Source organism: Ciconia boyciana, chromosome 2 (assembly GCF_034638445.1).
Source record: "Ciconia boyciana chromosome 2, ASM3463844v1, whole genome shotgun sequence".
Classification (NCBI taxonomy): Eukaryota; Metazoa; Chordata; class Aves; order Ciconiiformes; family Ciconiidae; genus Ciconia; species Ciconia boyciana.
Window position 1 is genome coordinate 109,784,219 of NC_132935.1, and position 12,600 is coordinate 109,796,818.

General features: G+C 43.2%; 1 protein-coding gene across 9 annotated transcripts in view; it reads left to right on the forward strand.

Moving 5' to 3' along the window:
* The first annotated feature begins 482 nt into the window (after positions 1-482).
* Positions 483-12,600, forward strand: part of CTDP1 (CTD phosphatase subunit 1) — a 128,650-nt gene continuing 116,532 nt past the window's right edge. For 3 of the 9 annotated variants that reach the window (XM_072853484.1, XM_072853483.1, XM_072853490.1), the window contains exon 1: positions 484-1,030. In XM_072853484.1, the coding sequence (XP_072709585.1) occupies positions 696-1,030 (335 nt within the window). In that variant the 5' untranslated portion in view covers positions 484-695. Of the gene's footprint in view, positions 1,031-12,600 lie in introns of all 9 variants that reach the window. The other 6 variants (XM_072853489.1, XM_072853486.1, XM_072853487.1 and 3 more) reach the window with 4 other exon arrangements.

The following is a 12,600-nucleotide window of genomic DNA, read 5'->3' on the forward strand; positions in this document are numbered from 1 at the left end:
AGCGGCCGGAGCCCCAACGACCCCCCCCGCGCCGCCACGTTTCCCGCTCCCCGCCGCAGGGGAGAACTACAGCGCCCAGCGTGCCCCGCGCGTCCCGTCCCCGAGCGACCGCTTCCCGCGCCTCGGGGCAGGGGGCGCGCGGGGCACGCTGGGGCTGGTAGGCCGCCCCGCGCGCCGCCTGCCGGGAGCCGTAGTTCTCGCTCGCGCGCGCCCCTGCAGCTCGCCCCACGCGCTGGGGCAGGTGAGGCCGCGCGCGGATGCGGAAACATGATTGGGGTGGGGAGGGGCGCATCACTTTCCCCCGCCGGAGCGGGACGGCGGGGACGGCGGGGCCGCCTCCCCTCCCTCCCTCCTTCCCCTCCTCCTTCCCCCCTCCCCCTCCTCCTCCTCCTCCACCGTCCTCGCCTCAGCACCGCCCCGCCCCCGCCCCCGCCCCCGCCACCTCCCCTCCCGCGCCGCCTCCGCGGGGCGAGCTGGGCGCGCCTGTGCCTTTAAGCCCGGCCGGACGCCTGGTGTCCGGCGCCTGCGCAGAGGGGCCGTGACCTCGCTGCCTGTCGGCGCTGCCGGCGACTAGTGGGGCGCCCCCACACCCCCCCCAACCCCCCGGCGGCAGCGCCAGGGCCAGGCTCCGGCCCCACTGCCGGGCCAGCGGCGGCGCGGGCGTTGCCATAGCGACATCCTCCCCGGCCGGGACGATGGAGGGGCCGGCGGAGAGGGCCGGCGGGCCCGGCGCGGAGGGCCCGGCGGGGGTGATCACGGAGATCCGGGCGCCGGGCCCGCGGCCGCTGCGGCTGCTGGAGTGGAAGGTGTCGGTGGGGGCGGCGGTGCAGATCGGGTCGGTGCTGGCGCTCTGCGCCCCCCTGCCGCCCGCCCCGCGCCCCGCCGCCGCCGGCCCCGCCGCCCCGCCGCCCGCCGCTAGCGGCGCCAGCACCCGGCCGCAGCGGGCTGGCCCCGAGCGCAAGCTGAAAGCGGAGCGGCCCGGCGTGGTGCGGGAGTTGTGTGCGCGGCCCGGACAGGTCATCGCGCCCGGGTGAGTGCGGGGCCAGCGGCGGGGGGCGGCTGGCCTAGGTGGCGGCGAGCAGGCTGGGGAGCCGGTCCCGGGACGCGGGTTTCGCGCTTCTTCTGTGGCGGCCGGGCTGGGCCCTGCTCCCCTGCCGGCCCTGTGGGGCGTCCGGAAGGACAGCGGCTTGCGCCCGGCCCAGCCCCGGGGCGCCGCGGAGAGCGGGTACCCGCTGGGGCCGTGCCGCCTGTGCGGCCGGCGCTCCCTCATCCTCTCCCTGCCGGCGCGGGGTGGGGGGAAGGCGGCGCTGCTTTCTCAGCTCCCAGTGATCGCTGGCTCTAGCGAGGCGGTGTGTAACAGGAGCCTTGTCCCGTCCTGAAGCTCCGCTTCCCCTTCACGGCGGTTAGGGTGGGTCGTAAAGCCGTGCCGGATCTCACAGCCGTGTAACTGCCGGCAGGCAAAAGCCCTTCCTCCGAAGCTCTGCGCTGGGTAACGTGCGGAAAGTAGCTGTGCGAGGAGGAGGAGGCCGGGGAGAGGTGCAAGAGATTGTGCTCTAGTCCCTTGTTTCAGAGCCGAGTCCTTCGCTGTGAGCTTTGCCTCAGAGAGCTGAGCATCCCCTTCACGTGTTTCGGGGTTCTCTGAAAAGTGCTCTTACTGACAAAATACTTTTTAGTTTGGCCGTGCACTGTTAGGTTGATGCAAAACTCAGGTAGCAAAGGGATCGTTTCCTGCTTGATAGGAGGAGTTTTAATGGGAATCAGCGCTGCAGCAAGACATTTTTAAATTACTGGATACCATACATATGTTGGAGCCTCAATGCTTTTAATGCTGTAGGTGTTTTAATGTATAAGGCTTCACAAATATAAACGAGATGGTGTAATTTGAACTTTCAGAAGAGCAAGGGATTACATGGGGGAGATTTTTCCATAGTTTAACAATGGATTTGTCTTGATAAGACTGTTAAATTCTCAACAGGCTAATAGTTAGATAGGGCTTCTCAGATTTCTAGCTTAAATTGGGCTCATAGCTTGCTACCCTGTACTTCAAGCAGATTTTTTTTCTCAACAGGAAGCCATTGAAACACTCTACTTCCTCTGTTTTATTACGGCAAGTTATTTTCTTTTATTGCAGTTCTCTTGATTTTTGGGTGGGTGCAGTCAGGCCTAAACTTTTTTGATTGAAAATCACCAGTATATGCAAAACATCTGTGTATGGGGGTGCTCTCAAAGGTTCAGGAAAAAAACCAATCTGATTCTTTTTTTATCGGTCAGTAATATAAGGTGCTACAGAGGAGATATAAGCTGTGTTTTTCTTGCTACAGAGAGTATTATCCTTTTTGAGATAAGACTGTGACTTTCCTTTTGTGCCATATCAGCATTCTGCTAGTGCATCTGTTGCAACGTGGACAATCTTAATATCTGATTTAAAACAAAGGTACCATAAATGCTAGCTCAGACTAAAATTTTAAAGCACCATATGCATGATGAAATTCATCTTGATAGTGCTGAGTGGAAGGGGAGATAAAGTGATCTTGTTGTCTTTTCATTATGTTAGCTAAGCACTTGGTAGGAAAACCAAAACAAAAAAGATTTTAAATGGTAAATGTAAACAATTTAAAATATGCTGGGTCTGATGTAGCAGCACTTCAGGCTTAGCTTTGCTCAATGTAAACTTTAGGATTTGAATGCACCAATTTTTGTACAATGCTTTTATTGGATTTGTCTAGTCTTGATTCACTTGATCATAATTAGTAAGTCCTTGCTTTGAGACAATTAGAAAATAAATACTGTTTGTTATTACTGTTGTTCTTGGCTTCTAAAACATTTGTATCTTATACTGCTAAAAGTTTGTTCTTAATATTGACCATTGCTAGACGTTACGCTTCTGGAATTCTGACGTTTCAGCGTGTACTCTCTGTTGCATGCTGTAATGGTATTTACTGGTTGAATGGAAAAGAAAAGTTCAAGCAAAGAGGTAGAAGAAGCATGACCTAAGGGTAGTAGAGCTGGTCAGCAGTTGGAGACATAACTGCATTTCTTTGGTCACTTAAAAGGTTTTTTTTGTGAGCATATAATCTCTTGCCTGTGGCTTCCCATTTTGTAGAATGGAAATAATAGCATTACCTACCAGCAATCTTTAAATATTTGTTAAGGTTGTGCAGTATTAAAATACAGGTGTGATTAAGGTAGGTAACATAGCTGAAATCTATTCAGCATCTCCAGAAGATATGCTTTTTTTAAATACAAATTATCCAGGGTGGTAGGTGCCTTTTTCTGCCTTCAAAAGAGTGGGTCTGGTCAGTTTAGCCCCAAATTCTCTATAAACCAAAGATAAGTGCAAATATTTGTCAGGCACTTAGAAACAGTACTTCTACAGTGTTTATTCCAAATATTTTTCCTTTTCGCTAGAACATGAGAACATAAGTTGATTAAACCTTTTTATTTGAGGATAAATAATGTGACTGGCTAAGTTTTTTTTTCTATGTCAATTTGGTCATCATTATTTCTGAAAATAATGACATCTTTTAGCACAAGTCTCTCCCTCTTAAGAAGATATATTTCTAACTTTTGGTTATTTTTCTTTTATATCAGGTATAGGATGAAATCTTTTGGTATACGGAAGTAATTTTCCACATATATAGCACTTAATTTTCTTGTAGTTTGATTACCCACTTTTTGGCATGGACAGTGGTGTAAACTCTCCACAGGGGAGAGGATGGTATGGGGTGGGGGTGACAGCCCGAGGCAGGCAGGAGGTGGCTTTTGCTTATACTAGCAGAGGTAGGCTTACATCAAATCTCAAATTAGGACTTGAGAGAGGAAGGTGTTTGACCTGTTAGGACTGTAAACAGCAGGGATGACAGCAAGCAGTCAATGAAAGGTCTTTGATGTTAATGAAGCATAATTTCTGTGGGTGGCAGGAGTAACTAATAAAATGTCAAAAACTGCTGCACTGCTCTGTGTATTATTAGTGCCAGTTACCCATCAAGGTTAATCATTGTGAAGCTGCTGCAGGTATGTCAGGATTCTGGGTTGGGTCAGTATTTTGTTTTATGTGAAGATTTACATAAGCATTTCTAATATGAAACGATTGTGCCCTTTCAGGCCCTACTGATGGGACAGACTACTGAAAGTCTTTTCTTTGGTTCACATTAGTAGAGTCTTCCAAAATATTTATTACCTGTACATTTAAACTGGGTATCTTTGTGTCTTACTACATAGCTTTAATAGCTAAAACTTGCGTTCTTCTACAGAACGTAAAGTATATGAGTGTTGTAAAAATATTTTGTTTAAACTTATCTGGATTCTAGTGAAGCAAAACTTCTATTTTCTCTTTTTGGAGAAGATAGCAGGAAAGAGGTGGGAATTTTTTCTCTAAAACTGCAGATTTTTGTGTTGTTACTTGGTATTTTTTGTATCAAAACCTTGATTATATATTTTAAAAAATATATCTTCCTTTGGTTATCTAATGTCACAGAGCCTCAGGGCCTAGTTTACCACCCAAGATGAGGACACTTAACCCTGGACCCCAATACCTTTCATCTTACAGTATTCAAGGAGAATAAAATGCTGGTGAATTACAGTTTATTTTGAAGTGATGGTACTTGTAATAAACTACAGCAGAAACAACTTGCTGTTTCAGTTAGACACAAATGTTTTCTTAATATCCTGTCAAATATTTAATGAGCTTATTAGAGTCTACAAAAAAACCTCATTGCCAAACACTGAGGACTGTTGAATAACACTTAACAATCTCAGCTTACTGCATCTCTCACCTAATTCCTTTTTGCCCTTGGATTAATTCAATTTTTTTTTATAGTAAGTTTTGGTATGCATCTTTCCAACCTGTGTATTCCCCCCCCCAATACAGTGATACTAAGGGAGCCTGCTTTTTAATGCATCTGTCTTGTGTTTGGTTGAATTTCATATTGAAAAAGATCCAAGTTCTAAATGGGGGGTTTCCGTCCTTCATTGCCGCCTTTTTCTCCTCTTCCTAGTTCTCTGGCACCTAGTAAGTTGGGAGCTCACACTATAACTAATAGCACTGAATGGTAGAGTACAAAGTCTTGTTTCTCTATGTGATGATCTGTTTTCACAAAACTTGTAGGAACTTCCATATCTAAGAGAATCAAGCTTCTCAGTCACGTTTGGTTGGAAACAGGCATCAGGCTCAGAAGTTACCAGTGGTGTGGTTGTAGCAGCCTTGTGACTGCAGTTCTTCTCAGTGCAGCTTCCTTAGGCCGTGGTTTCGTGATTGCTTCAGGCTAATACGAGAGTTGGCTGGCAGGGATGCTCACACTTCTGTGTGCCTCCAGCTTGTATTGAGTTGGGTGTTGGAAATCATGTAGCTAAAGATGGCTTGGTCTTTCTTTTTTTTCCTTTCCATCCTTCCCGCCCAGCCTCCTGTGAAATGGTCCATACTGATCAATTTCCTCATTTTGCTCAGCTGCTGCAACAGGATGGTAGTGTAGGGAAAGGGAGGGTGATTTATCTTTTCAGCAGCAGCCTGTATTTAGGTCAGATCAAAGTGGTGGTGTAAATGGCAGTAGAGTCATTAGGGGGATAAATGATATGTTGACACCGGGAAATAACATTATTGAGGTTGTATATGTCCCATATGGCATTTTGTATGATAGTCTTTAGTAACACATTACTTTTATCCCTTACAAGGTTTCTCCCAAACCAGGGGATTTTCTGCTTTCAGAGTTCTTACTGTAAGTTGCTTGTCTTACTTGAGCTCAAGGACTTTGCCACTGTATGTGAGTGTATGCAGAATCCCATGGGTCAGCAGACAGAGTGAGATGGCTCATGGGACTATTTTATACATCCTGTTGTAGAACTACAAGCTGGTTATAGCTCTCTTTAAAAAATGTGTATGTTTGTCGATGTCTGTGCTGGAAATCGATTTTGCTTTTACCCAGATTGTAATGGATTTTTATTTAATTGCTGTGTAGTTTCTCTACCGTATTTTTGAGCTTTACTGCAATACTGGAGTTGTTTAGAAAACCACGGTCTTTTTTCAAAGGCAAGCATTTCTTCTCTGAAACTGCCGCATGGTTTTCCTTTAACTGTAAAACAAATAGTCTTCTGAAGAGAAAATGTATAGACAAAAATTCTGACTGGGGGACTGGAATGAGACCTTTAATTCTTGTGCTGCACAATACCTAGCCCTTTGAAGTGGAAGGGATTGGAAAAGTTTGAGGAAGAAAGAGAGAGACAAGACTTTTGTTTTGAATTGTCTTAAAAGTTTCTATCTTGACCCAAGAGGCTTTTTTCCTTTGAGAAATCTTAGTAGTACAACTTGCATGCCTGCCTGGACCTTTCTGATTTGAGGACTGTGTGTTTGGTGTTAACTTAAGGGCTGACCCTATTAGGGATCCCAGCTGTTTGCATTTTTGAAGTCAGTCTTATCCAGTGGAACACTCCTCTTAGGTAATTTGATAACCCAAGATTTGAACTTGCTAAATAAAAATTAATATGGGGTGATGGTATTGCAAATTCTTAAACATTACCAAAAGTATGTAAAAACAGTTTCAGTTCGGACTTTCTAGCCTGAAGGTTCATTAAGGAGCCACCAGCCTTTCATTTTGGGATCTCTTTCTGAGAATGATAATAGACAATTCATTGCAAGTTGTCACTTATAAAGATTCTTATGAATATCTGTTTTGTGTAGTTAAAAATGTTAATTAAAGGTTAATCTAAGGCCTTCAAGCACATGTGGATAGTTGAATTTGCAGCAGTTGCCTTTTAAAGCATATAGGGGAGCATAAAATGACTTCCTGGAAAGCAGGTAGTATTGCATTACAGGTCACAGGTCAAGGATCTTGATTATACATTTTGACTAGGTTTTGTTTTGCTGAACCTAGACCTACAGAATTGGAAATCCCACCCTTGGACTGTAGGGGAAGGATAGATCCTGTCACTAACAGGAGAGACTTACCAGCCTTCAAAAGACTTTGGAGGATGGAAAGATTCCCCCTGTTCTGGTGTCGACAAGAAAGTGCTGCCATATATAATGTGTACTGTGAAACTTGGATGAGAAATTCTCACCTTATTTTGTAGGATGTTACAACAGTGCTCAACAACCATGTGTTTTCCTTCAGAATCTATATCCCTACTTCTAATGAAGAAGTGCTGCTTGTCTGAAAGGATGAACCATTGTTTCCAGTCAGTAGAAACTACTTCTGTTGGCCTCAGACTAGCCTGTTAATGAAAAGGAATTAGCCAGAGTGAAATACATATGCTATTTGTGAGAGCACACTATATCTTTTCTGATGTTTTCTGAAACACTGGTCCTATTGAAAAAAAGAAAAAAAAGCTAATATAAAAACCTATTTTCGAAACAAAGAGCAAAGGTTTTGTGCTCTTTCCAGTGCAATGGGAAAGGAATTTTTCTTTAGTCATCTGATGGGATTATTTAGATTTAGGTAACCAGGCTGATACTGGATGATTTATACAAGATACCATTCATCAGAACCATCTAGATCCAGAAGAACTCTTTTACTTTGTGCATTACTGTGTAAAAGGTGGCAGTATACCATGTAGATTACTACTTACAAACACATCAATTTTTTATAGTATGTCCTTTTTTAAGGAAAGGATAGTATATTGCCAGGCCACTATTTCACTAATAATCTTTAAAAAAAAAAAATTGCCTTTCTACAAATGTTTTGAGAAAAACTGGAGAATAAGGCACTGATTTAGACATTTAGAGTAGAACTGAATAATGCTCATTTTTTTGCATTGTAGTGCGTCCTAGTTTAAAAATTACATCTAAAACTTTGCAGCATTCAGCTGGTGTGTAAGGCAAAAGGTCTCAGTCCAAGCTTAGCAGAGTGAACTGTGTGAATCCCCATTCACAGGAGAGGGGGTGGGTGAGCAGTTCTAGCCAAGGAAGGCATTGCTAAACAAGAAGGGAACTTAACTTTCCAGGTAAGTTTACAGCTATTTATAATACTTCCCCTTTATATGCTGAGCAGCCTTTTAAACTGTTGCGCTCTGCTTTGAGAGTGTGTGTCGGGATTCTGGGCTCACATGACGCTGTTGAATGTCCCAACAGCATGTGATGTCACGTGGCTGTTGCCAGATGTGGAGCTGATGCTCCTTGGTTTCAATGCTGCTGTACAACTTATGATGGTCTTGTTCATAACTGCTTTTAAGGGTGTTGAGTTACTAAATTTTCCTGTGTAAGTGTGGTCATTTGGCTTAACAGCAAGTCCCAGAGGAAAACACATGCAGAAAGTAGTGTCAAGATAAAAGTTTGACACAGTACCCAAAAAGGGAAAAGAGGGGAGGAAGCTGTTAGAATTGAGGATTCTGCATCCTGCGGTAAGCCTCCTCCCATTTTATTAGTTGTTTGGAAGTAACAGACAAAGGGACCTGCTTGCTTAAGTGTCTCGTTCTAATGGAGAAGGTGATGAAACATTTGGGAAGGTGTAATGTTCTTTGTTAATAGATGCAGCTTTCTAAGGCACAGGGGGAGAGATCACAGGATCCTCCCAGATTTCTTATGCACAGGAAGAAGCAAAAAGCACATATATAGCTTTGCTGCCAGCTGTGTGTGTGTCAAACTGTGTCTTTCTCAGTCATCTTTCTCTGCTTTGGTGTCCAGACTGTTTTGGTGTTCATCTGTAGCTGTTTCTCTAGATGTGGGCCTGCAGGTACAGAAGGCAAACCAGCTCTGTTCAGGTAGTCACATGTGATCTTGGCTGAGGGTAGGAGGAATGCAGTGGTAAGTTGATCTGAGATAAGGGGAAATTATGTGCCCTTACCTGAAGGAGAGGTGGGGGATTTGAGAAGGTATACACCTGAAAAGAACAAAAAGGAGTCAGAGGTGGGATTAGTCCAAGTGGCTTTGCAGCAGTTCAGCTGTGACTACTGTTCTTTAGTAACTGACATGAAAGTTGAAGTGTGGTTTGAGAAAAACTGCAGTTTTAGGTTAATTATTGTTCTGTCAATTAGAAGGATGTACAGTCACCACTCTGCCACTTCAACTTTTTGGATAAATACCAATTAGGTTGGCAGTGTTCATCATATGTATGTGTATATATGCCATGTATAGATTTGGATGACTTAGATTTTTGATCCTTCTGTCAGATGGATGTTACTGAACCAATGACCTTGTCTTGAAGTGTGTGTGCTAAAAAGCTACACTTAGTGGTTTAGAAAATGGATCCTGGGATGATGTAAGCTTTGTAAAAATGCTTCCTTTGAAAGCTGCAAGTAGATTTTTCTTAGGAACTGTACCATGCCTCATTCTTCCCTTGCCAGTTTTTTTTTTGTGAGTGAAGTAGCTTCCTTATTTTTAAACCCATATCACTTATTGCTTTTGCCCTGTGATTCTTATACAAGCAGGTGCTGATGGCAGTGGATTCATTAAATGCTGAGAGGGGAAATCATAAAAAATGAAACACCTTCTTTAGTGTAACAATGAAAATCCTGGGTATTCATATTAAAACTACAGGTACGGTTCACTTTTTAAATTTGGACACGTTCTTAAAGCTACTATGTTTTAACTATTTCAGAACATCTTTTATACCCTGCATAATTCTTGCTTTTCTAAGATGTGTTATGTGGAGAATGAAGGATGCAAGCTGTCTATGATATGCGTTATGTTTCTAACTGTGACTGGCATTAATTAGACTATTGCAGTGATGTGTGTAGAATTTGCAAATACCTCTTAGAAATGCTGTCAGCAGTTTGAAGTCCCATGGGGCTTTTCCGATCATGTTTCTATGGTTGGTGTAAAGTTCTGATGTTAAGTGACAAGGAGTCAAAGGACATGTGTTCACTTTGATTTTACTGTTACTGCCTCAAGTGATAGTCATCTCTTCAGTTAAGAAAATGTAACCTGTGTGTGAACACAAAAGTAATTTCCCAATCTTTCTGGCCCTGCGCTGTTAGATGCAGTTCCTCAACTCTCAACCAGAGTTGTGTTGTGCAAGTATTTGGGAATTGCTGCATGACTGCTAGCACTGCAATCGGAGAGAGGTGGCAACAGAAACACAAATGCATGAAACAGTAATGTAGTTGACAGTAATGTCAATAGTTGACAATAATGATGGGGGGGATGGACTGCGGAACCATTTGCTGCTTCAGTGAATTACTGAGACATGATAGCCTATTTTCTTCTGTTATTGTTGGAAGTACCACTTCATACTAAAAAAAAAAAACAAGTAAGAAAGTCATGAGCTCTTAACTCTGTACTTTTGAATTCATTCTGTATGAACTTCATTGTTTTGAGGGGGTTTTATGTAAAAGTATGGAGAACTATATTCTTACCTTTACTTTTTTTAAAAAAGTAGTTTTGAATTCTCACAAATAATAAGATTTTAATTAGAAATGTTCTAAATAAAAAACCATTCCAAATCATCTTTGAAAGATTTACTAAATTTTATGTGAAGGGCACTGCAAACTGTTTTGCTTTTTTTTGTACCTTTTTATTTAATTTTATTTAACAGTGTTAACTTTTAACAGTGGCTTTTTTTAAACATGTAAGAAGCTGCCCATAGATGTGTGCATGGAAGGTGGGAGAGGGTTACCTCCTTCCTTGTAATGCCAAACTCTTCTCCAGAAATAAATGGAAATGCTTCTTAAAGGCTTGCAAATCATGGAAATAGACTTTTTGTGCTTAAGGTGTGTTTTGGATTATAAATAAAATCCAGAAACTCTGGGCTAAGTTTCTCTTAGCATTCATGACCTATGTCTAAACCTGAACAGATATGTTGCCTGAAAAGTAGAAGAAAAATTACTTTTGAGCTTTTCTGTTCTAAAATTTTTTGAAGTTCACACACATCTTAACTCATAATTGTGAATAGTTTGTGCTTAACAGAGGAAAAAACAAATCTCAAAGCCTATGATTTCCCCATTAGCTTTGGACAGTTGAGATGATGCCTTGAAGTGTGAACTGTGCTTTCTATGAGCTACTGCTCGCCACAGTTGTTATTATATAGTTGCTGTAATTACAAATGTGTCTTTACCCTGATGTCCGCATCATGCTAGGATAGGGTGTGGTTTTGGAGGTGTGTGTGTTTGGGGTTTTTTTGTTGTTTTATCAAAATGGCTGACTTGGTTGAGTGAGGCCTTTGTGGCTCTCGCACATTTGAAATAAAGCCTTCTCCGCTTGCTTGTCCTTAAGCGTAAGTCAAGTGGCTTCTGTAGAGAACTGATGAGAGAAGTTTCTTTCAACATCTGGAAGAGTCTGTAGGTCAAGGGTTGCCCGTAGCAGCGAGGACCATGTGTACTTGTCATCCTTGGTATTTTAAATCAATTATTCAGGGACTCTGTCTGCTTCTTCAGAGATATGAGGGTTAAATAAATAAATAAATTCAATGGTTAAATATCTAAGGAATTACTTACTCTTACATGGTGATTTCAAGGTGATTAAGGCTTTGAAAAATCCTTGCTATGAAACTGGAGTCCTGTGTAACAGAGGCTGTGGTTTGTTGTAAATTGTTCTTGAGGGCTCTTCGTAGTGGTTCTAAATGCTGCAGCCACATACCACAAAATGTTGCTCTGGTATAAGCTAACAAAAATGTCAGTGTTTCACAAATTTGAGTAAATTAAACTGTAGAAGCAGGCTTTAAGTTGAATCAGACTGCATCTGTGCCGTTCTAGTCTTATGACAGATAAAAGATTTGTACTCCTCTTTGTTCTAGATCAGTTGGTTGATTCAGTAACAGTTGGTATTAATAATCATTGATCTGAGATGTGTTCATTTGGTATTTTTACCCCTTGACAATTTGCCAGTAACACCTCCTTGAGCATGCTGCAGAACTTGGAGGGGGCTTTTGTTCACCTGTACACCAGAATCTTTTTGCTGCATTAGTACAGTTTTATATCTTCTAATGCTAATTGCAAGGGCATACGGCATCAGATTGAGGACAGTGGCTTTAACTGATCACAGTGACAACTTGGGGTATGTGACTCTTGTGGTATTTGGTATCTTTCTTTATCCCTGTGGTGGTTTAACCCCAGCTGGCAACTGAGCACCACACAGCTGCTCGCTCACTCTGCCCTTGGTGAGATGGGGGAGAGGATCAGAAGAGTAGAAGTGAGAAAACTCATGGGTTGAGATAAGAACACTTTAATAATTTAAATAAAATAAAACAGTAGTAATAATAGTAGAATACACAAAGCAAGTGATGTACAATGCAATTGTGCACCCACCCACCGACCAGTCCCCGAGCAGTGTCCCCCAGCCAGCTTTCCCCTGGTTTATATGCTGAGCATGATGTCATGGTATGGAATATCCCTTTGGCCACTTTGGGTCAGCTGTCCTGGCTGCGCCCCCTCCCAGCTGCTTGTGCATCTCCAGCCTTCTCAGGCAGTAGAGCATGGGAAGCTGAAAAGTCCTTGACTGGTATAAGCACTGCTTAGCAGCAACTAAAACATCAGTGTGTTATCAACATTATTCTCATCCTAAATCCAAAACAGAGCACTATACCAGCTACTAGGAAGAAAGTTCTATCCCAGACAATACCAGGGCAATCCCAAACTGATCTGAGGAAACCCAGCAATCTCTTGGCTTTTGACAGATACCTGTGAGACACAAGCGAGTGCAGGGCAGTAGCTTGATCTTGTAATTCTTGTCTATTTTCC